Consider the following 25,227-nt stretch of genomic DNA (forward strand, 5'->3'; position numbering starts at 1 on the left):
GGGGAATGTAATGGAGGCTTGAAAATGAGGAGGGTTCTGAAAGGAAAACTTAAAGGGGGTGAGAACACTTCAAGGGTAGGAGGTGGAAAGCCAGGAGGTTAGGAGAAGCATAATTGAGCAGTGCTGTACCAGCCAAGGGAGAGGGATGAGCCGGTCAAGGATTCAGAGGCTGAAAAGAAAGCATTCGGCCTGTTACTGGGTAGTCACTGACCACCCCCAAAGCTGGGGCATTTCACAGTGGGGGATGTAGCAGATTATGGGATTAATAGACTAGCAGTTGGGAAGTAAAGATAGCCAATTTAAAAGACTCTCCATAAAATACACTGGTGAAAAGAAAAAGTGTAAAATGCTTGAAATGTTTCTTATTAAAACTTTTGAATTTGCACACAGCTTACTGTTTTGGGGGGGTATGTGATTCATTGAGTTTTGTCGAATGTATAGTCATGTAATTACCTCTATGGTAATGATCCAGAAGAGTTCTCACTCCAGAAAATTCCCTCCTGCGGCTCCTCCGTGATCCAGCTCTCCTACCCTTAACGCCTGGCAACCACTGATCTGCTCACCATCCTAGTTTTGCCTCTTCCAAAATATCATAAAAGTGGCATCCTAGACGTAGACTTCTGAGTCTGAATTTTTTCCGCTTAACATAATGCATTTGAGATTCGAATGTGTTGGGGGCATCAGTATTTGTTGCTGGTGGTTTGCCATTTTAAGGAAGTCCCACAGATTAATCCATCTACCCATTGAGAGACATTGGCTATTTCCAGGCTTTGGTGAAATAAATGTTGCTGCAAACACTTAGGTACAAGGTTTTCTTAGTTATCTAAAGGAAATTCCTGGGAGTGGAATTGCCGACTCATAGGTAACTACACGTTTATAAGAAACCGATGAACTGTTCTCTGTCGTGGCTGTGCAGTCTTGCATTCCTCCAAGCAGTGTCTTATTTGCTCTGCATCCTGGTCAATAGTTGTTGTTACGTTTAGGTTTGGTTTTTAGACATTGCACCCAGTTCTTTTAGTAAAGCAATGTAGCCACCTCAAAGTAAATTGGTGCCCTTCGGGATACTACTTGATGCTGACTTGAACCAGGAAAACCTGTGGAGGTGCTCCCAGAGCCCAGGGTATAATGAGGATTTATTTGGCTCAAGTGTCATCAGCTTCTTTTTTTCCGTAGTATTTATTTCTTGTGGAGTCTGCATTCTGAAGTTGATGATGAACAGGAGTGTCGTCATACAGCACATCCCATGCTAGTCCAAGTTCTCTTCTCCCTGTTTACTGTCTGTCTTCCAACCTCTGGAAATATGGCTTTCCAGAATTTGGAACCTTTTTTTTTTTTTTTTTGCAGTAAGAAAGTTGGAAGTATTAACTGTAACTTGTTTTCTTTGTTGGCAGACTTTATATTGTCCAACTCAGTATCAGTTCTCAGTTACTGAAGTGTACTTGTAGAGCTTTGTAAAAAGTCTTGATAATGTGTTTGGACCTTTAATCACTGAGCATGGGCCAAGGTTCTAAAAGCGAAATGTGTACGGTGTTCAGGCTTATTGTTTTCTAGAAACACCAGTTTTTTAAGATTTTTAATGAGGTATAGTTGATTTACAGTTTTCTCATTTCTACTGTACAGAAAGTAACTCAGTGATAACACACATATACATTGTTTTTTATACTTCCCATTATGGTTTATCCCAGAATATTGAATGTAGTTCCCTGTGCCATACAGTAGGACCTTGTTGTCTATCCATTCCATTCTATATGTAATAGTTTGCACCTACTGACCCCAAACTCCCAGTCCATCCTTCCCACCCCCTACCCCTTGGCAGCCACAAGTCTGTACTGTCTGTGAGTCTGTTTCTATTTTGTAGATAGGTTCATTTGTGGCATGTTGTAGATTCCACATATGATGTTATTTGTCTCTTTTTGACTTACCTCACTTAGTAGGATCATCACTAGTTGTATCCATGTTGCTGCAGATGAATGTAGAAATGCAAAATGAAGCAGAAAGGAAGCTGAGTGAAATGCATTTGGTATCTATGAACTGGGCTTTGCAAGCATATTTAGTAAAACTGTGATATTTCAGTTTAGAGTATTGAGATTTGGGATGTCTTAATTTCTTCTGTGATTTTTTTTAATGCTCTAAAAGTCTCCTTTTTAGAACTGGCTTTGTGGTACACAGAAATATCTTTTACTATGGCATCACTCTCTACGTGTACAACCTGTATCCCTGACACCATTGTTATAGTCTAGGAAAAGTTGAAATTCCAAGGAGCAATTCTAGAAGGAACCCCCCTTCTTCTAGTGTTCCCACAACCCAACACAAGGCCTGTTTGGGTGGAGAGTAATGTGCATAATAATTGGCTGTAGTGAAAACACTGACTGCTTTTCAAGGTTTTAATCCAGGCAGGCCTCTGTTTCCCAGAAGCTCTTGACCTCTTTAGTGTGGCAGACATACCAAACAGGGCCTGGTTGCCTGCTTCCATCATTCCTGCTGGGTCGGTTTATTTTCAGGTAGTTGCTCTAAGGTAGTATACCCCACAGCCCTGCTGGGTTTATTTAAATATAGCTCAGTCCTTGCCACAAGGTCATGCTGTTGAACCAATTATTGAGGTCATGTGCTGGAGCGTCATTGGTTCAGATCATTGGTTCTCACTCGCCTTGGGTAGTCTCAGTTGGCTGTCACCTGGGGACCTTTTAAATACTCAATACCCTTGCTGCACCCTAGGCAATTACCTGAGAATCTCTAGGGGTGGGAGCCAGGTGGCAGTATTTTTTAAAAATTCCCCAGGTGGTTCCAGTGTGCAATCAAGATTGAGAACTACTTTAGATCCATTTCTACTTAATACTATTCCAGTTGATCTTAGGTTTAATTTGGAGGTATTGAGTGTATCTTATGAAAACCACCTAGAAAATTGTAACAGCTACTGCCCTCAAACTATTGAGCTTACTCTTTTATTTTAGCCCAGTCATTTTCTTTTTAAGGAAAGAGAAGTAAATATGGGTATGAGTCCAGTTGAATAGCCAAGTATATGTACACACATATTCTGGGACATATTTAAGCACTTTATTGTCTGAATATGCTCAGGTAGACACAAGGTTAGGTAATTAGCTTTCTTTTTGTCTACTTGGCTCAGTTGCTGCACTGCCTTCCTCTTCCTCCTCCTCAAAGTTCAGTTTCGGGTAGATAATTAAAGGGTTCTTTTTGTAGAAAATTACATACTTTTCCCAGAGATCTTCATGGTGACCCATGAACTCTAATCACCAGGTGCCTGGCTGGAGACCAGCTCTTGTTTCTTCCGTCTGTAAATACGTGGCACCAGGATGACCTTAGCCTTGATGCTCTCCTCTCTCATCTCATACCTGACCTGATGATGCCAGTGCCCTCTGGGCTGATCTTTCCTTCACCTCTTCTTTTTCCTCATTTGTGGTATTTGACCAAAGGCTTGGTCTGGTAAGCTCCGCTCTTTACATTTGGCAATTTTTCTCAATAGTACTATTCACATCTACGACTTTGAACCTCACCTCACATGACCATCTTTGACTTTGTTGTGTCAGAACCTCTAGAGACACTTCTGAGTTGCAGTTGTGTGTGCTTGCAAGGCCCTGTGGTGCCATCCATTGTGGTTGGAAGCCCTTTCCGAGAGGGCTTACCTTTGGCAGAACTGGTCTCCTCTCTTCTGCTCCTTGTAGCTGGTGTCTGCTTAACTGTAAAATCCAAGGCCGAAACAGAAAGAGCAGTAGGGGAGATACAATGGGATGATCCCTGGAGAAGAGTATCTTTTTCGTTGTTGTTGTTTTTCTTCAAGATTACACTGAAACTGAGCACGTGGGAAGACATACAGTCTTACTCTCAGAATTGACTGCCCAATTATTTAGGGATAATGCTAAACTATTACTTTGCGCTGGGGCTTCCCAGGTGGCTCAGTGGTAAAGAATCTGCCTGCCAATATATGAGAGACAGGTTCGATCCCTGGGTTGAGAAGATCCCCTGGAGAAGGAAATGACTACCCACTCCAGTACTCTTGCCTGGCAAAGCTCATGGAGAAAGGAGCCTGGTGGTCTGTAGTCCATGGGGTCGCAGAAGAATTGGACACGACTTAGTGACTGAACAACAACAAATTACTTTATGCCGGACTCTGGGCTGTGGCTGCCTGGGTTGCAAGCTCAGCTCTACTCCCCACCCCCACAAGCTGAGGGAAATTGGGTAAGTTGTTTGACCATTCCTCAGTTTCTTCCTTTTGGTACCAGCTTCATAGAGTGAGGATTAAATGAGTTAATGCACGTCGAACATGTAGATCAGTGTCTGACACAGCATAGGCATGAAGTGTTATGATTACTGTGGTCATGACTGTTAAGGATTAGTGCTGCATCACTGTGACACTGTGGACCCTGGCATGCTACATCTCTCCCTTAAGCAAATTTTCTAATTGTGAAGTCTCCTTAATAAGAGATTCGAATATAGTGCTGATTCAGGCTTGACAGCTGCTGTGATCACAGGGCCGTTGGCTTGTCCCAGGCATGGGAAGCATCATCGAAGCACCTGGGTACTCTTCACCTGCCACAGTGTTGGACGCAACCTCCCAGGAGAAGATGGTGACACCCTGGCCTGTGAGATTCATGGGCTCTGTTGTAATTGAGTCGGACAGCCATGCCAGCCCATCTTGGCTTATTTTTGTTTTGTTTTTATGGTATTCAAATGTGTTTTTATTAACATAGTTCTAAATGTTCTTAAAGTGTGATTGCTATAGGATTATTGCACTTTACATGAAAGGTGGACTTCCATTCTTTTCAAACCACAAAGATGGACTTGCCAGGTTTGTTATATCCTTCAGAAGTCACTGTCACTTCATTTAACGTTTAGCTCAGCTGGTAAAGAATCCACCTGCAATGCAGCAGACCCCAGTTTGATTCCTGGGTTGGGAAGATCCCCTGGAGAAGGGATAGCCTTACCCACTCCAGTATTCTTGGGCTTCCTTGGTGGCTCAGGTTCTAAAGAATCCACCTGCAATGTGGGAGACCTGGATTCAATCCCTGGGTTGGGAAGATCTCCTAGAGAAGGGAACAACTGTTCACTCCAGTATTCTGGCCTGGTGAATTCCATGGACTGTATAGTCCATGGGTTGCAAAGAGTCAGACTTTCACTACGAGGAAGATAGAGGAAGCATATACAGCTTGCCTTCTGCAAACTTCCATAAGAAAATTTGGGTTTCTTCAAAGTACAGACATGAAAGAGAAAAATCAGTAAGCTGTCTTACTTGTCAGTTTCCTATTGAATTTTATAAGAGACTTTCTTAAATTGCAGAGGCTCCATTTACAAGGCCAGTTCTGGTTGTGTGTATGAGTATGTGTGTTTGAGAGAGTGAGACATGCACATGTGCAGAGACATTTTCCCTAAGAGAACACTATCTCCTTCACCTTGTAATTTAGATTTTATCTTGAAAATAACTTAGTAAATCTTAAAATATCACTTCCTCCAGGGGGTCCTGGGTTTAGATGCCTTCAGATTGTCTTTATATATACAATAGCTGCTGTGGTAATTAAACAAATATGCTTTTTGCCATCTTTTATGAAATTTGTATCATTCTTCAGTGGAAAAAAATCATAAATGGCATTATTATATAATATGCTTAACACTGGAACAAACCCATTAATTTATCTTGCACCAGTGGCTTCCTACCATCTACCATCTCTGTGAAGATGCTCTTGTTGGTATATAGCAAGGTACATCCACATGTTTTGTCCCGAGACTTTGTGTTAAGTCCCAGACTGAGAATCAGAAGGTAAAATACAAGTTGAAGAAATAGCTGTACAGTAGAAAGAAACCATGAAAATAGAGAAAAGGGAGATGGAGCTATTTTAGTTCAGGAGACCTATGAGAGGGCAAATGCCATAGTCTTACAATCCAATGAAGCCTCATGGGAAATAACACCAGTTTGGCGTTTCTAATTGAATTTCTTGGTAGTCCAACTGTATCTGAAGTAGTCAGCTTTGAGAATGTCATCTTGTTTATTTACATTTGCCTGCTACTCTGAGCATGGAGGGGGGGAAAAAAAGAGTCCCCATCATCCACCAATTTGTACAACACAAGTCTAAACCATACACATGATTAGAACCTCATGTCATTGTGAAGGCAATTAAGGAGTCACTCGAGAAGGTTTTGAAAGAGGAGGAGCATAGAATGTCAGGAGGAAAGAGAAAAGGGCTGTTTTAAATCTGGCTGCTGGTTCAGAAATGGGACTCGGCGTATGGCTCTTGGACACCCGTGAAGTTGAGTTCACACTGCTCTGAAGTGTATGATGACTTTCTTGTACAGAGCATGTGGTTTTCTATTACTGAGGTACCTACCTGAAAACACTTCATGGAACAGTTTTCAGTATTGCAGTTATTTTTAAAGCAAACAGCTTTGGTTATGTAAACAGCCCTCTTTTGGTTTGTAAACAGAAAGCAAGGACAAAGTCTTTTTATACTGAACTGTATGCACCCTGGCTTTGCACTTTAGGGAGACATGGGTGCCTCTTGTTTCAGTGGTTCAGGGTGAGTCTCTTCCTCTGTGCCTATGGAGCCCAGGTAATACTGTCTCCAGCAAGAAAAAAATTTGAGAGGGAGAAGAGATTTTTATTATGAGATTGATTCCTTTCTACACTATTGCATGTATCTGGAACAGCCTTTTTTTTTTTTTTTTTACTAATACATCCAAAATTTTAGTACTTTTAACAGTGGAAGTGTAGCTATTTTGCTTATGATAAAAAGGCAAAATGGTGTATTGGTGATCTTTTAGGAGGTTTGCCGAGTCTCATTTGGCATTGTAATCTTTCCTCAGTAACCTGTCTGAAGTGTACATGAGTTTTAAAATGAGGGCTTAGAATGCAGATGTGTAAGGTAAAAGGTTTTAGAGATGAGGTTTCGGGGTACCTTGAGTGTCCTTCCATCCTTCTGAGATGTTATTTATTTCTATATAAGAGCCCCCTGAAATCTTGATGGCCCTAGGTTAGGGAAGACAAAAAGAAACTGTATTTATCGAAAACCAAATTGGGTTGCTAGTAATATCTACATTGAAGTACTTTGTATCTTTTTTTTTTTTTAGTGATTATTGATGCATTGGGCTTCTTCCCTGGAGGCTCAGATGGTAAAGAATCTGCCTGCGATACAGGAGACCTGGTTTCTATCCCTGGATCAGGAAGATCCCCTGGAGAAGGAAATGGCAACCCACTCCAGTATTCTTGCTTAGAGAATCCCATGGACAGAGGAATTCTTGGCAGGCTACAGTCCACGAGGTCACAAAGACTTGGACACAACTCAGCGACTAACACTCACTTTGATGCATTAGGGACATTTTTTATTTAGCACTTGCAAATTTTGAAAGCTTCTGGGCTTGCTATTTAACCCAAGTATACTTCTCTCTTACCTGTATAATTTAAGATTTGGACCATTTTTAAAGGCTTTATTGAGTTTATTATAATATTGCTGCTTTTTTTTTTTTTTTTAATGTTTTGGGTTTTTTGGCCCTGAGGCATGTGGAATCTTTGCTCCCCGACCAGAGATCGAACCTGTACCCCCTGCATTGGAAGGTGAAGTCTTAAGGGAAGTCTGTACCTGTATAATTTAGATTTAGGCTTCTGGTTGGTTGCACACAGTTACAATGGATGTGCTAATCCTTTTCACTGGGAGCCTTCAACTGAATAAAAATGACCAAACCTTAAACTTGCCCACCAGAATTTTATACTTCAGCATTTGTTTGTTACTTCCTTCCACTAGGTTGATTTCAGAACTGTGCCAAAGAATTGTATAATTCGTCTTTGGTCAGAGTTGGCTCTAGTTAACAAATAAATCAATAACTATGTAAAGTTTAGTACCTTAAACCTTCGTGTACACTTTATCTTCTCATGAAAAATGTGTTTTATTTCACTCTCTCTCCTTCCAAATATATCTACATACCGTAGTTTCCTCTAATTGAAACAGTAGGAAGGATTTCTTTAAGTTTCATATCTGTACTTTCTAAACCATTTGCTTTTGAGACAACCAGGCTGTTTAGTTCTTATAATGATAAAAAAGGGTTCATTTGATGCTTTGAAGCCAACCTGTATTGGATTCTCAGTGAAAAATCATAAGTGAAAATACAGGGAGATTTAATCTATTCTGAGGTGTCCAGTTTATAAATACTATTTTCATAGAGCATTGCAATATTGGAAATGATTTGAGTAGGTAGTATTCCAGTCTGTTCAATGAAGGTTATGATCATTGACAGGTAGTCCTCTGACATACTTTGTTTCAGTGTGGGATTAGGGTCTTCATCTCGGGGTCACTGACTGAGACGGTTATGTGTCACCCTGACCAGGCTACAGGGCCCAGTTTGGTCAAAAACTGGAGTAGGTGTTGCTGTGAAGGTATTTTGTAAATGTTAATCATATCTGCAGTCAGTTGACTTTAAATATCTCCTCCTTTATCAAGAAATTTACTCTCTATAATCTAGAAGGTCTGATCCTATCATTGAAGGCTATCGGTGAAACCTGAGGTTTTCCAGAGAAGGAAGAATTTTGCCTCAAGGCTGTAACATACAAGTCATGCTAGAGTTTCAGCCGGCTGGCCTTCCCTACAGTTTTGGACTTGCCAGCCTCCACAACTGCAGCAGCTATTTTTCCTTAAAATAAATCTCTTTATATATATTTTGGAGAAGGAAATGGCAACACACTCCAGTATTCTTGCTTGGGAAATCCCGTGGACAGAGGAACCTGATGGGCTACAGTCCGTAGGGTCGCAAAGGGTCGGACATGACTGAAGTGACTTAGCATATATATTTTACATATTATATTTTTTTCCAAAGACACGGAACCGAACCCTGACTGATACGTCGACCGACAGGAAGAAAACCAAGGGTTTACCCTTGGCAAAACACTTAAATTACTTTTTGAGAGAAAATTTTAATCTTAAGGTTAAAAGAGGATATTAAACCTTCCTAAATTGGAAAAAAAAAAAATCCCAATTGATTTGTTTTTGTTTTAGGAGAATTGGGAAGAGCAACAGAAGGTAAGGATTGCGGGGGTGCAGGGGGGCTAGGTTTCAGAGTCTGAAACGCATTGTTCTTGAGCTGCTGTGTTCTTCACTGACCTAAAGACTTAGGACTGTCTTTCGCCTTAAAATGTCCATAAAGTAATAAACTGAATTGGCTTATATTTGTTGCTTTTTCACTCACGAACCTTTAGATCTCATCTCTCAAGTCACACAGCCACAGTAAGCCATCCGTAATAAATTGTGTCATGAAAGGAAAACGTGTATGTCTTACTCACCTTTACGCCCCCTTCCCCAGAGTTTTTCACCCAGCGGCTTTCAGTACGTTGTGGGTGGGTGGAAGAAGAGGGAGGTCTGCAAGCTGCAGCTGCAGGAATCCTGGCGTGGGTCTCTGCTGTCCGAACACCCGCTGAGGGAGGCCTCCATTGTTTTCAATATTTAGCTTTAAGTCTGAAACCTCTGGGGGGCATCAGTTGAATGAGTAAAGCAATAGGGCTGCCGAGCTGCCTACAGAGTGAAGGCCTGTGAAGTTTAGGTGTGGAGAGTCAGCGACAGCAAGGAAGAGGGCAGTTTGAACCTCTCTCGGGCTTTTTCTCTCGGCCCGACTGTTTTCCCTGAGGTTATAGCTTAAGTTTCCATTTTCGTCAGGTCACGGAATGTCAGGATCAGAAGGGACTCTAGAGTCTAAAACTCAAACCTGTGTACCATGCATTAGCCCAGCATACCACCCCGGATCACAGTCACAGTGCACGACTGTCCTCGTTGCTGTTACCTTTGGTAACTTCCAATCACCCCACCTCAGCCTGTGTGCTTAAACGACACTAAAAGTTCACCTTTAAATCCGTTCTTTTTATTCCTCCAGAGTCCTATTTTCTCCAGAGAAAATGTACTTTTTCCCCAGTGATCCTCCTATGTTACAGGCTCGAGTCTTTGTAAGTCTTAGCTGCTTTTCTGAATAGGTTCTCATTTCTCATCCCATTTGAACTGTGGAGCTCAGACCGTGGGATCCGAGGGCCAGGAAATGCAGGAGGCTTGCTCCTCTGGCCCAGCACGCCGGCTGTGCGCTGCTGCCCCCCACGATGCTGTCGGGATGGGCCCTGCCTCGTCACACTCAGACGTGGGAAACTTCCTGTCCGAGGGCCCTCCTCCCTCGTGTCTGCTGAAGCTGGGCTGGGTCTTCGTTTTGTACCTGTGCGGTTCCTTTTTAGTACAAGAAGAGGTGTTCATATGTATCACAACTAAAGCCATCTCTTTAGCTACAGTCCATTATTTCAAACCGCTGATCATTTTGATCCTGATTCGAACCATCGCTCAGCTGTGTTTTTTCTGCAGATGTAAAATCCTTGTTCTCATCTGCATCTTTCGTAAAAACGTTACCCTCCTTTTCTTCCCACTGCCTACCTCTCAGCTTTTATTTGGACTATTGGTATACCCATGCTCACTCCCCTGCGTAAGTCTTCCACATGCCGGGGGATGCCTGGATAAAAAAAGTGAATGAGTGGTTCTTGTATTTCTGCCTTTTTCTTTCTGTCCTCCCAGCCACCACTTGAGATCCCTTTTCTCCACGTGGACAAAGTTATTATGTGACAAGGTTTTCTTAAGTCCCACTCCTGTTCCTTCCTGCCCATCCAACCACAGCTGCCAGACGGGCCCATCTGGATGACACATTAGCGCTCCTCAGTGATGCCCCTGTCCTTGTTTGGGAGAACAGTTATGTGGCTTGGCACCTGCCTGCCCTCTGGTGTCATCTGCCAGAGCACCTCATCTTGCGTCTTTGATGTTTCACCAAAACTCCTAAAAATGAGGAACCTGTTTCTTAGTTTTCTTGTCTTTCTAATTGTATGGTTCAAAAATTAAACATGTAACTTGCTCATAGACCAGTGATGGATTGGGTAATTTTTAGAAACACTGCTCTGGGCATCTGTCTCATTCTTCTATTGAATCCAATGATTGATTTCTTTGCCTCATTTTGAATCTCTAAAATTGGTGTCTAAGCTCATAAGGCTGTCCCTATTAAAGGAAAGGACCTTTCATGAGCATTTTAACTTCTGTCAAGGAATTCAGAAGCCCATGTGATGTATATTAATAACGTATTACCACTGAGAATAATGAACAGGAAAGCCTAAAGACTCTCTAGCATATGGTACTGAGTTAAAGTTTAATGTGGCGTTTTATAACATTTGCAACTTAGCTAGTGATACCTAATGTTTAGGAAAGGGTTTTAAAGAAAACTTAGTATCTGTACGTTACAATCAGATAAATGATCCCTCCAGGTTTCACATTTATGACAGAACAGACAAGGGAAAGTGGACTTTGCTAGCACCATGAAGTGTTCATGCAGCAAAGATTAATAGAAATGTTACAAAAGGCATGGCAGGAACCTGGTACTCCTTGGTTGATGGCACCTAACTACTAGGGTACTATTTACTGTTTTTCTTATAAGTGAAAGTCGCTCAGTCATGTTCCACTGTTTGCAACCCCATGGACCATATAGTCCGTGAAATTCTCTAGGCCAGAATACTGGAGTGGGTAGCCTTTCCCTTCTCCAGGGGATCTTCCCAACCCAGGGATCAAACCCAGGTCTCCCACATTTTTTACCAGCTGAGCCACAAGGGAAACCCAAGAATGCTGGAGTGGGTAGCCTATCCCTTCTCCAGGGGATCTTCCCAACCCAGGAATCGAACCAGGGTCCCCTGTATTGCAGGCGGATTCTTTACCGACTGAGCTATCAGGGAAGTCCTTTTTCTTATAAACCTGTTAACAAAAGGTGGTACAGAAGATCAAAGCAAACCTGCTTTATTTTCCTTTCATAGCGTCAGTCTGCCTTTGTGTAGTATTTCTTTGTCCAGCTCTCCCTAATGCTGCAAGATGGCAGAATGTTGTGCCTTTATGGCCACAGATGCCATCAGGAAGTAGCATCATTCTAGGAAACTGTAAGGGAGCCGTTTAACTTCAAGGAAGGGGATGGCAGAGAACCAGCTGGGACTTTTTGTTCCCTCCGAGTTGTTTTGATTTCACATCCACCTATGCTGGCTTTGTTGTTTTCAAACCAGGTGAGTTTTTTTTTTTTAATTACATTAAAATATGGATTTCTAAAGCTCCTGCTTGCAGTAAATTGCTGCTTACTTTGGGGAGATGCATCAAGTATTTAAAAGATTACTGAAATCTAGTAGTTTTGAAGAACTAATAGTCTCCACAAATATAGAAATGTGGGAAAGCATTTTGGCACTTCTGGGCCCCACTGGAAAGTAACTTATATGGATATAGAACTGTAATTTACCAGTGGCTGGCCATGTGATCCAGCAGTAGTGATTTTTGTTTTCAACTACAGTCCTTGATTAGTGCAAATCAGCCCCTTTACCATTTTTGTAATGTTTTTGTAAAGCCCACTAGGCTTTCAGAAAGGAAAATCTAAGTATGCTTTCTCACTGATTAAGCAGATTTCTCTTTGCAAGAGGAAATTCTTAGATGCACTCAGGAGCTGTGCTGTCTTCCAGTTTTGTGGTCACAAAAGCTTGGGTAGCATAAATACGAACAGCAGCCTGAAGGGTACATGTGGATGCGTGTGCCTACATGTGTTTAGTCTCTTATATAACATCACGACAACGAGGCCCAAGTCATGAGCTGACTCTCCTGCAGATCAGCAGGTTTAACTGTTTCATGCTCACAGTTTGGTGCCAGCCAGGCAGCCAGGGTAGAAAGACAGACATAAATTCACTGTGTACTGTGGGAGCGGGGTGGAACAGCAGTTGCTCAAAAGTCCTATTGGCCTGTTTGGTTCATAGCAATGATGAGTGGTACCATTTCCACCTATGATTTATCAGTACATTTTGTGATTTTTCTGCTAATATTTTTTTCTGTGTACAAAGCCAGACTAGTTGTAAAATCTACCCTTTTGCACCAGTTAGTCTCATTTGTACGGCGTCTCTGTTACTACATCACTTACTATTTTAACAGTTTAAACAAAGCATTTGTAAAACCTGATTGATTCTTGGAAGTCTACATGCCCGCATTCCCATGGGAACTGAATGAAGCTCCTGTATCTGTAGGCGACAGGCAAAGACCGTCGTGACATGTTGAATTGAAAATGCCTATTAGTGCTGAGAACAGTAAAGAAGTTCAGAGTAGTAATCCTTTTAATTCTGGGAATATTAATTTAAGGTCCCACTCTCCCCCTTTTCACATTTGCTTTTATTTTGGGTCAGAGTGTAAAAAGGAAAAGATTATAGCCTCAGGCTCTGCCTTGATCCTCAGGGATCAAGCCGGGACAGTCCTGCAATTGCGTATCTGTATCTGTAAAAAGCTGGGTTTGAGCATTTAGGAAACTAATCTCAAATGTATTCCTATGTCTTAAATGGGGTAACAAATGTGTACTTCATGGGTAGGAAAAAATACTTTATTATAATTATTTGATCTTGAGCTGTTTGCTTTCCTGTGACTGGTCACAGCTGTGACGGTGCTGTCGTAGGTTTTGGAGTCAGGATCCACAGGGCAGCAGGATAAAAGCATCTTGGCTTTAGAGCCGATGGGCCTGAGTTTAATTCTGAGTCTGTGATTTAACCAGCTGTGTCACTTGAACCTCTCTGAGCCTCCGTCTCCTGATCTGTCAAGTCACAGCTCGTCTCTCTCGGGGCGGCTGTAACTAACCAAGGTAATGGGCTTTCTTGGCGGCTCAGGTGGTGAAGAATCCACCTGCAATGCAGAGGACCCAGGCTTGATCCTGGGCTCAGGACAATCCTCTGGAGGAGGGAATGACAACCCACTCCAGTATTCTTGCCTGAACAATCCCATCGTCAGAGCAGCCCGGCGACTTTCACCTTGTGGACTTTCTGGTGGTCCAGTGGTGAAGACTCTGCTCTCCCAACACAGGGAGCCCAGGTTCGATCCCTGGCCAAGGAACTAGAGCCCACACGCTGCAACTAAGACCCAGTGCAACTGAATAAATATTTTGGGGCTTCCCTGGTGGCTCAGATAGTGAAGAGTCTGCCTGCAATGTGGGAGACCCGAGATCAACCCCTGGATCAGGAAGATCTCCCGGAGAAGGGAACCCACTCTAGTATTCTTGCCTGGAGAATCCCATGGACAGAGGAGCCTGGCAGGCTATAGTCCATGGGGTCCCAAAGAACAACTAACGCTTTGACTTTCAAGATAACATATCTAACACACCTGGCACAGTGTCCGACAGGAAGTTGAACATGTTGCCAGCTGATGGGTTCTTATTATAAACCTACACTTGAGACCACCCTGCCTTATGAGTTGAGTGATGGTGGCAATCTCTGACCTCCTCCGGTAGGCTCTCGTTTCCCCCCGCCCCCCAAAAAATGATTTTAAGTATAACTTGTATTCTTTTAAAAACTAAAGCAAAACCAAACAGCTATTTTAGTGGTTTTTCACATTTTGAGACAAATCAAAATTTTCCAGGAGACCGCTCGGGCTAGAGCAGGAACAATTCCGTCTCCCTCCCTGAGGGGTATTGCAGTGAAGTTCTCGGAAGAGGAAGACTTGATTGCCTGGGTTGAGTGTTGGAGCTGGGCTGTCCTGTGAGCTGTCTTCCCCAGGACCTTCATTCTGCTGGGAACCTTGAGTGCAGCCACAGACTTCAAGGCGGACTCCTTCCTGAAATTTGTAATCTTGTCTGGACAACTTAAACGCTGGATAGTATTTGCTTTGCTGTTGCATTTCTCCCATAAAATGATTGAGACCATCCTTGAAAGTAATGGAATGGACACCTGCAGAGGTAAAAAAACCACTCTTAGGAAAGCTTTTTGTTGTTCTTCTAGGACAACGAATAAATATTGTCATTTCAGTTTTTTATTTAGAAGGTGGAGAAGAAGATCCCTTTGTCTTCCTTCAGTAGTACTTTTATTAAACTCCATGGTGATGATCAGAAGCTGTTAGCTATAGTTGAGTGAGGAATATTTTCTGAATGAAATCTGTCATTTGCCCCAGACATTGATTTTCATTTTCTCTTTCAAAAGGTAGTTTCAACTATACTTTGTGTGGATGTTGCTTTTGTAAGTACCAGCCTGATTCTCGAGAAGGAACTAAAATAGATTTGAAAATATTTCAGATATGTTTATGTATGATAATTGACCTGTGTTTATTAATCATCTGATTAAAGAAAAATAATTAAGAAATAAAAAATTCTTTAATCCAGAAAAATGCTTACCAATTATAGAAGGTTATGGAAATACATTAACCAGTTTGTATCCACTGTTTATTTCAAGGCATTTTCTTTCCTCTCCACATCTTGCCCTCTCTGTAGAAGTTGGAGTAGAGGGATCTGGGATTTTAAACCTTGTGGGCCAAGAATTCTTTATAAGAAGGAAGATTGAAGTAGGAAGAAGAGAATCTAAATTTTCATCATAGACTTGCTGCCAACTAACATTTGACTTGGGCAAGGAACTTCATTTCATGGGTCTGGGCTTCCTTGAATGTAAAATAATGCTGATTGAGATGCTTTCCGAGACCCATTCAGCTCATTTTCTTCTTTTATTCCAAATGCCTATGTCACAGGTTAACATGACTTTAAATAAACCCCGTATCTGAAACTTCTACATTTCTCTAAGCTGCAAATCAAAATGCATTAATTAAATCTCCCAGCCTTTGGAGGGAAAGATTTCTGAAGATTTATCTGTTGCTGTTTTTTTTTCCAGCAGGCATTTGCTAACCATTTAGTATATTTCCAGCCCTAGGCTGGGCAGTATAAGTAAATAAAAAGCAGAAGGATTCCTAGATGCAGTTGACAGTTGAACTGAAAACACCTTAAATAATTATCACGCAAAAGTGAACTAGTTATAAAAATTATTATAAAATATAATTAAAGCAGCTGATATTTATTAAGCACTTTTTTTCTGCTGGCACCAGCATCATTTAAACCTTGCCCCTAATCCTGTGAGACCAATGATGTCATCAACCCAGTTTTATAGAGAAAACTGAGGTACCAGGAGGGTAGTGAATTGTCTGAAGTTACTCTGCCATGCCACGGATTTAGATAGGATGTCTTCCTTGCCTTAGCACCCCTGGGTCCCCTCTTAGGTAAATAAGTTTGTTGTTTAGTTGTGAGTCTGTGGACTGTAGCCTATCAAACTCCTCTGTCCATGGATTTTCCCAGGCAAGAATACTGGAGTGGGTTGCCATTTCCTTCTCCAGGGGATCTTCTCGACCCATGGATCAAACCTGTGTATCTTGAGTCTCCTGCGTTGATAGGCGAATTCTTTACCAGTGAGCCACAAGGGAAGTCCATAGTAAGTTTAGGGATTGAGAAAAAGTAAGAGAGTAGGCTGGGGGTGGGAGGATGGCTACAGACTTTCTAAGCCAACTTTGATTGAAAGGCAGAAAAAATGGAACAAAGATTATTTTCTTAGTGTGGAGTTTGACATTTTTAATGTCATTTATTGTATATTTAGGTTTTCTTGCACACAGCATGAATTTTAGGCAGCCTAGAAATGGAGAGTCTCATAAAATGAGAGAGATGATTTCAGGAGAAAACAATAATCACATGATTGTGTGCTTTGGAGAAATCAGTCCAAAAAAGAGCTAGAATTGGGTCAAGTGTTGGAAATTGCTCAGCCCTGCCGGTAAGGAGTTGCCCAGAGCGGTAGGAATTGGGGGGAGTTTGCTGGATATATTCAACGCAGCTTTTTGCCCATTGGAGGATTGTAGTGTCTCGTTTGTGTCCCTTCAGCATGACCTGCAGAAGTGATATTTCAGATTGTGGTCTCTGTGAGAACAGGCAGAGTTCTCCCCTGCCTGTCTTCAGTGGAGAGTCTCGGGGACATGGCCAGGCTAGTCCTCGTGACAGGTAACTCCAAGCCTGCACTTATACAGACTCTGGGGTCTTAAGCGTGTCAGGGAAGCTGGGATGTGTTACCGAGTGTGAAGTGAGCTGGAGGGTACCAGTCAAGCCTTCATTCATCCAGGGGCTCACAAACATCGTTACGATGGAAAATCTGGTCCCCCAAAGAAGCAAAAGCGGTCTCACCTGGAGCCCCTTTCCCCAACTAGGGAGTCCACTGCTGCCTGCACAAGCAGAACGACATTTCTCCTCCCCTCCTGCTGCTCCTGCCGCTGCGAGGGAGAGGGAGCTGCCCGGCGGCCGGGCGGCCTCGCCTCCTCGCGCTGTAACCCTCTGCTGGCGAGCTCCCAGGACCAGCATCCCAGCCGGCTGGCTGCCGCCGCTCCACCGGGAAGATGGAGCCGCTCCCAGCCCTCCTCGATTAGGATATGTCAGGGTTGTCAGGGCAACTGTTCACGGCAGCATCTCCTGCTTCCCCTTCTGTGCTGCGTGCTGAGTATTTTCTGTGTGGTAGCGGGAGGAAGGCTGGGAAAAGGTGCCGAGCAGGAGGGAGAAGCTGGGATCTGACTGAGCAGGTTAGGCAGCGGAGAGAAGCGTTGGCCCCTGCGTGCCTTTTGCAGGGCTTTTCTGCAAGGAGAGAGTGGGGGGTGTGGGTGTGGGTATGGGTGTGTGAGCCGCGAGCTTGAGCCAGCACACGTGCCTGTGAGGAGTAAGTGGAAGGGGGCTGGAAGGGGAGGGGGCGCTGCTAGGTGAGGGGGAACTGCAGGGCCTCAGTTGCCAGGAGGCTGGTAGTATCTGTCAGCTGTTTGCACACTGTTTCCCCATAGGGGATCTATTACAAGTGCTCAAATGAACCGGCAGCTTAGAAACTAGCGGCTTCCTGGAGCTGCAATTATATAAGCATATACTTTGGGTATACTAGTAATTAAAAAACAAGTCGCAGCGGTATGCCTGGATCAGCTACAGCTCTCCGACAAGAGAGGCTGAAGAAGACCCATGCAAGGCCAGTCCCGCTTGGTCTATTCACCATTAATGAGGAAGATGAGCAGCAGAAGAATGGACATTCCAGAAGACCAAAAGGTATGCCTCAGCCCTACCCTGTGGTCAGAGCCAGACCAGCCCCGCGTTTCCCACACTCCCTCCAGCACTCCTATCAACTAGACTCCGGTGCACGCTATGTGAAGTGATGGTGACCTGCTGGCACAGTTCACGGGTTATATTTACACACTCTGTAGGGCTTTGTGTGTCTGAAAGGGAGAACAGATTTTTGCAGATTGGGTAGGTTTCAGATCAGCTGCCTGCTTGACTCAAGATGCTTTCTGGGCCTAGAGAGCTTTACTCTTCACCTGCTTGGTTAAACAGTCACCAGTGACTGTGCTCATCAAGAGGAGGGAATGTGAGTTCTCAAGGTTAAAATGAATAGCTCCCCGCCTCCCGTAGGTGCATTGGGCGATTTTCTCCTTGAGAGAGATGAGTTGGATCGAGTGACCCGAGTGCAGCCTTTCCATGGGCAGAGGGTCAAGCTGTTACTTGCTTTTCTATTTTGGAGTGCTGAGAGAGGAGGAAATCAAACACCAAGCAAGACTGTGGGAGGCAGGGCTGGGGAGCAGGGAGGAGACCCTGAGGTTTTATAACTTCTGATGGCAACTCTGCTGCATCTGAGTAGAGGTTGAAATGTGCCGGTATGGAAAGGAGAGGACCAGTTCTTGTGCTGTCCCTTCATCAGGATGAAATGGGGCCACAGCTCGCCGGCTTCTTCCATCCCAAGTACTGCATCATCTTTAGCGCTGTCTCACGGCCGCTGTCCTGGGCCTGCAGTCACCATTCAGACAGCAACACCATGCATTTTTGAAGCAGGACTTTAAGGCTTACATTTTCCAGTATCATTCTTGCAGCACCCCCTTCCCACACATAGATGAGCTATTAAGCTGATCGGCTATCAGTTTTGTTGTTTCCTATGTTCTGATTACATTTTAGCTCGTGTTCAAATTGTTCTGTCCCTGAGAGATCACATTTTGCTCAGTGTATCTCAGAGCTGTAGCATAGCAAAGGAGCAAGGAAATGTTTGAGCCGTGATGGAATGAGCGTTTACATAGAAGCCACTGTCTGAAGACAGCTGGCTCTTTCTCTCCTCGTTCTGGGTTCAATCTCTTTGCTTTTAGGAAATATAATGTAAACTCTCTAAACCAAAAAGTGTATTTTAATCTCATCTTTAAAAGGCTATACAGGGAAGTCCTAATAAGTAGAGTCTGATTACTGTCGTTGATCTCGTTTCACGGTCAGACTTCGTTTCTGTCTGAGGACCAGCCGTCTTCAGGTGTCTGATGCAGTATGACTAGAAGGTGACTCAGGCGATTCTTTTATTTGCCTGTGAACTAGATCTTGGTGAAAACGCAATGCTTTAAATTGTTGGTAGCAAATCATTTGGCTTCTGGCATTTGGTAGCTTTGAAAAATTAATGTGGATTTGTTGAATCATGGCCACTGTGTGTTTTTGGGAAAGTTGTTGATTTGTGGCTCTTTCCCCTCTGTGTGTCCTAGAACGGTAATTCAGGATCATCATCCATTTTGTCCTTAGTCATTTTCTTGAACTTCCTCTCTGTCTCCTGTTCTTTTCAGTTGCCTCTAGGATTTTATTTAAAAGGAAAGCGGGCTGGGGGACGGAGGTGCTTCTTAAAATCTATTTGTTTTTGGCAATTTATGCAACTTCTTGGGTAAGAGACTTAAACTGAGGAGTTTCTGATCCCCTACTATTTGGTTTTTTTCTACCTTTCCCCACACCAAGGGCAGAGGGGAGGGGAAACGAGTAGGGGGAAAAAGCCTATACTGGTAAGGATGTCCAGACTTTCTGTATATCCCAGAATGTCTCTAATTTAGGACGCATTCAGTAAAATAAGCAGATCAGTCATCTTGGGTGTCTCTTCATGGGTAAGACTATTAACTTCGATTCTGAATTTGTCGTCAGGTCTATAGGAGCAATAGGAATGTTCACTTTAAGTCTAGCTTTGTCCATCAGGAGGACAGTGATGGAAATACTGTCTGCACTGTCCAGTATAATAAACCATTAGCCACATGTGGCTAAGAGCACTTACAATAGGGCTGTTAGAGCTGGGAAACTGATGTTTTAAATTTATTAATTTTTAAAGATTTTATTAAAATTTTTTTCAAAATTTTATTAAATTTAAAGATGGCCTCATGTGGCTAGTGGCTACTTTACTAGATAACACAGTTCTAGTCCGTAGAGCTATGACTTTCTGAATTTGTCCTCTTTGTCCATGCTTGATTGCTTCCTGGTGCTAGATACGGTCAGTCCTGAAATGAATGTGTCATTAAGAAGGGCAGCAGGGAGCAGACAGTCTGCTCTCTGCAGAGTAGCACATTAACCTGGATTTATAGATAACCTCATTTTTCCTTTCCCACTTAAATGTTATTGCCTGCTCTATGTATTATCCTTACCAGTTCTCATTTCCTATGCCATTTTAATGAACTCCTATTTTCTGTATTAACCCCAAAGCATCACAGCAGGATAACATATAGTTTATCTTTTAGTCTAACCTTTTAAGATAAGCAGTCAAAAACTTTGGGTTTTGTTTTGTTTTTTTTTTTCCTGCTTACTACATGATCTAATCAGCCAACCATGTTCCAACCTGGTTTTCAGTGTTTAGTATCTTTCTTGTATCATTACCAGGAATAGAGAGGCTTGCTATTTGAATTGAATAAGCTGAATGTTTTTGTCTGGGATTGCCCCGGGTTAATGGCAGTCGCACCTTTCCGGGTGCTCTGTTGCTGGGTTCATCAGTGTGGATGAACACGTCGATCACCATCTGGACTCCCAGCGGTGGCTTCAGAATTACCTGATGGGGTCATACTGTAGTTTGGTTAGCTGGTAGGCTAGATCAACTATTAAAGGAGAGATTTCTCTCCTGTATAATCAATAGCAATGAATGTTTTACATGCCTGCTTGTTACTGATGTATAGCACTTAGTAATTGGGAATGAGCTGGGCTTATGCTGTTCTTACACCTCAGAACCCAAGCCTCCATGTAATGCTGCCTGTATAACTTGCTTAGCAGAGATCGTTTAGGTATTGCAGTGACTGAATAGGTTTCAAGGCCAAATTGCCTTATAAGTTTTGCTGAGTTCAGTGTGATAATTTAGTAATATGACATTTCTCCCTAAACCAGCATTTGTTAATTGCTCACTATATGCAGATTACTCTGCTGGCCATTGGAAGGGCTACAAAGATAACTGGCATGGTTTCTGCTCTCAGAAGTGTTTAACTGTCTAATAGAAGAAGACAAGTATGTACAAATAATGCAAGGATATTAACTGAAATTAATTAAGGGCTGGTAATGTAATGATGTTACCTCTGCATTCATCCATACCTTTCTCTAGACTGTAAGCTGCTTAAGGGCCAAATCTACTCCATGTCATAAGTGCTTTGCAGATGCAGGGAAAACTATTGAATGGAGATAGATGTAACATTCAGAAATAATTTTCACTGGTTCTTAAAGGTCTTACTAACGCAGGGATTCTGAGAGATGTGGATGGTGTTAGAATCATCCTTCTAAGGTAACTACTTTGAAGGAGTGTAGCATTTGGATATATCTGATGTGTTCATTGTATTATTCTCTGCGGCACTGCATTTGTCTAACAGGATATTGAGGATTCTGCTGTTTGTTGCTTTCCATCATAGTATGCATCGTTCTTTTTTAAAAAATACAGGTATATGTTCACAAGGTAGAATCAGTTGACTACTTGTTAGTATCCGGTGAACCCCTTCTGCCCCTCTTGTTAGCTAATCGCAGGTTAGAGTGTAAAGAAATAAAAATTTCTCCTTGAAATCAGGACACAGTAGTTGTGAGGAACTAAGCTCCTCTTCTCTCCTTCCCCCCCGTTTTGTTAAAAATGTGTATTGATGGAGCCTCCAAGCGACTCTTCTTTCAGCTTGTCCCTCGTAAAAGTAGAATTTCTGCCAGTTACGGTTTCCAAATGAAATACAATCTACCATTTACTGTCTATATTCCTATTGGATAGGTGGTGATCTCACAGCTGTAATGTCCTCTTTGAAAGTCATGGGTCTTTTTCTTTTCCAGGCAAGTGATGTGCTAAGACATGTGAATGCCATTCAAGAATCATTCTTACACATTTCCTCGTTTCTTTTTCTCTTCTGTAAGACTTGGACTGTTGTCTGTTCCCAGTGTTCTTATTTGTGCCATTTGAAGACTAGGCAAAAGGCTTTAGCCATAGAATTTTACAGCTAGTGAGGCAAAAGTATAGTTTAGAAGAACAGTGATACCAAAGATCTCTGTTACGAGGAGAAACATCTTAGACAAATTGATTGGCATATCTTTTATTTGTTAAAGAAACCCTAAATGTATTTATTCGAAGCATTTATATCTTTTCAAAAAGAACAGAACCAGGAACAAGGACCACAACATCTAATGTATGGCTTGCACTCATTGGATTCTCCATGAATATCTGTACGTAGCTGTCTTTCAGGCATCCCATTGTTCTAGAAGTAGAAATTAGCATAGATGGATCACTGTGTACTAGGGAAACATGATTTAACTGGTACATAACCACGTTTTTTTGAACAGTGAGCTACTGTATGTAATGGAATTTGTTTCCTATCTAAAACTCTAATAGGTTTAAAACTTGTGTGCCTGTTTCAAGAGCCGTAATTGATCGAGCTAAAATTTAGCTGACTGCTCCAACCGTAAGAAGTCAAAACATATTTGATGAGGCTGTCCCAACTGATAAATCTTAGGCCTTATTTATTGGAAGATTGATGTGAGTATCCATTTCCACTAACATCAGCATGTCTCAAGGAGCATTTAATTTATTGCTGCCAAAAATTTTCCAGGTGACTTGCAGGCACCTTGACCATATTTTTTAGCAGAAACAAATATCTTCACAGCAACAAAATTAATTTTGAGAGAGTCGTCTTAATGCTCAGATTTTTGTAGGCATTTAGAAAAAGGCCCGTTTGTATCGAACCCTCTGTGGGGTGTTAGGTTTAGGTTGCAGATTTGCTAGCTTCCAAAGGCGAGTCATACCACATTATACCTCAGATGCAAAGGCCCAGAGTGTATCACAGATGGACATAGACCTTGTATTTGAAATAGTTGTCAGAGTACCATGCAAATAGTTTTGCTGACTATAAAATGCAAGTCCTTTTTTTTAGGCTATATGCCCAGCATTGGTTTGTTAGTGAGAGAATTCTAACAGATACTGTCCAGATTCTAAAGAATTTACCATCCCTGGTCCAGTGTGGGATATGAAATGAGAATAGAGCTTAGGAGTATAAACTAGGGGAAATTATTTTCACAGTTTTTATTGAGTGTGAAAATAGGCAAGTTAGGTTTATTTAACCTCATTATTTCCAAGCCTCATGTTATCAGCTGTAAAGAGAAATTAATAAAATGATACTCACAAGTGGTGGTGAAAATTAGCAATAACGTAAGTACTTAGCACCCTCTCTGGGAAATAATTGGGGTTCATTAAATGAGAGTTACAGAAATGATCATTTGTAGTCCTATGCCCCACATCTTCTGTTAACTTCTACCAGCATGTACTCTTGGGGGTATGGGTTATGGGCTCACAGAAAGACCACCATGCTTATCCCTTCTGGCATCCTCCTCAGAGAAAGATTTTCCTCTAGTCTGATCTACCTTTTCACTTGCTTGTAAAAAGTTTTCAGGAGGGCTGCCTCTTCTCCGAGGCCTTTTTAGTTCCTTCGCCATCACAGGCACATGCGACCGGATCATTGTTCCGTGCTTATTCACATGGATCAGATGTACCACATCTGATCAGGTAGGTTACTCATCAGGTAGATTACTCATTGCAAAACCCTGTAATTTCATCATGTTAAGTAAGGGAAGTAAATTGCCATTATGTCAGATCACCTACTATTTCAAATACAGCTCAGGGAGTGGGCCTTTTCTTCCTCGGGATGGATGGGAAGCACCTGGTCTTTAAGGGAACAGCAGCCCCGATCCTCTGCCCTCTTTGCTGCTGCTGATTAGTCACTCAGTCGTGTCAACTCTCTTGTGACTGCATGGACTGCAGCCCTCCAGGCTCCTCTGTCCGTGGAATTTTCCCGGCAAGAACACTGGAGTGGGTTGACATTTCCTCCTCCTCCTGGGGGTCTTCCCGACGCAGGGATCAGACCCACATCTCCTGCATTGGCAGGCGTGTTCTTTACCGCTGAGCTACCAGAGAGGCACTCTGCCATCTTGGAAACCAATCAAAAGGAAATTTTCTTCCTTAAAATTTGTTTATTTTTCCTTCTGATATGGTGTGTGTGTGAGTGAATTGCTTGATGGAGATGTCCTAGATTTGTGGGCAGGTTTCTACCAGTGACTTTGGTTATAGGCACTCACATGTGGGACTGCCAACTTTATGCAGGGCATTTTTCTTTTCCTATATGTGTATTTGCAGCACCAGGATTTGTTCTAGGTTGCTTTAATACTTCTCCGTGGTAGTCTCATTGCATTCACTAGGCAGGCAGCTGTGTGACAAGCATGAGTTGGATGTTTCAGCTGCTGTTACTAAAAACCACAGGCTGGTGGGTCTTTGTGCCCTTCCTCCTCCGGGTGGCACTTGGGTTTCTCCTCCCCTCTCCACTTCGCGCTATCTGGTCGACTCCTGCTTGTCCTTCAGTTTTAATGTCATTTCCTCAAGAGACCAGGCAGGGTCCCATGTTCTAGGCTCTCGCAGGACCTGCTACTTGTCTCTTCTCTTCAAATTGTAGATCATTTGTCAAATAGCTGTTTAACATCTGTCTCCCCAACCAGACTAAACGCTGAGCAGGCAGCGACTGTAGCTGTCTTGTTTGCACTGCACCCCTGCACCTCCAAGGCCTGGTACATGATTGAGGGCCCCTAAATACTTGCCACATGACTGATGAGAGACTGGTACCCTGCAGCAGCAGCCAGAGCAGATGGGGGAACACAGCTGGGAGAGACTGTCCGGGCCCCGGAACATTCCAGGGACCAGGACTTGGCTTTGAATCTGGCCAAGGGCTAGAGATACCAGATCAAGAATCACTCTGCCTAGTGATGGGACAGTGTTAAAGACATTGTTCCACTAGCCTTCGTGCAGAGATGATCTGTTGTTGGTTTTCTTCTTCCAACAGCCAAGAGTTGTGACAGAGAGCCTGCAGATACTGCATTGACTGACTTAGAGCAAATTCCAGTGCTAGACCATTCCAGAAGCACCTTCTACCATCATCTTTCCATGACCTGCTGAGAGCTCATTATAAAATAATTCATTTTAATTTGTGGTGGCTGTTCAGCCACTAAGTCGTGTCTGATTCTCTGTGATCCTATGGACTGCAGCGTGCCAGGCTTCCCTGTCCTTCACTTATTAGTTTGTGGTGTATACTCATTGTCATCACATTTGAAGTGTTTAAAGATTTACCTTACTTTGGA

The 25,227-nt window shown here is 42.7% G+C and overlaps 1 protein-coding gene across 6 annotated transcripts in view; it reads left to right on the forward strand.

Annotated features, from left to right (window-relative positions):
* The window catches only part of MAP7 (microtubule associated protein 7), a 171,018-nt gene that overhangs the window by 6,071 nt on the left and 139,720 nt on the right, over positions 1 to 25,227 (forward strand). For 3 of the 6 annotated variants that reach the window (XM_020898699.2, XM_020898700.2, XM_070461453.1), the window contains exon 1: positions 17,542 to 17,874. The exons of 1 other annotated variant lie outside the window; for it this stretch is intronic. In XM_020898699.2, the coding sequence (XP_020754358.1) occupies positions 17,742 to 17,874 (133 nt within the window). In that variant the 5' untranslated portion in view covers positions 17,542 to 17,741. Of the gene's footprint in view, positions 1 to 17,541; positions 17,875 to 25,227 lie in introns of those variants that run through there. 2 more of the 6 variants (XM_020898701.2, XM_070461454.1) reach the window with 1 other exon arrangement.

This window comes from Odocoileus virginianus, chromosome 34, assembly GCF_023699985.2.
Source record: "Odocoileus virginianus isolate 20LAN1187 ecotype Illinois chromosome 34, Ovbor_1.2, whole genome shotgun sequence".
In the NCBI taxonomy this organism is placed as follows: domain Eukaryota; kingdom Metazoa; phylum Chordata; class Mammalia; order Artiodactyla; family Cervidae; genus Odocoileus; species Odocoileus virginianus.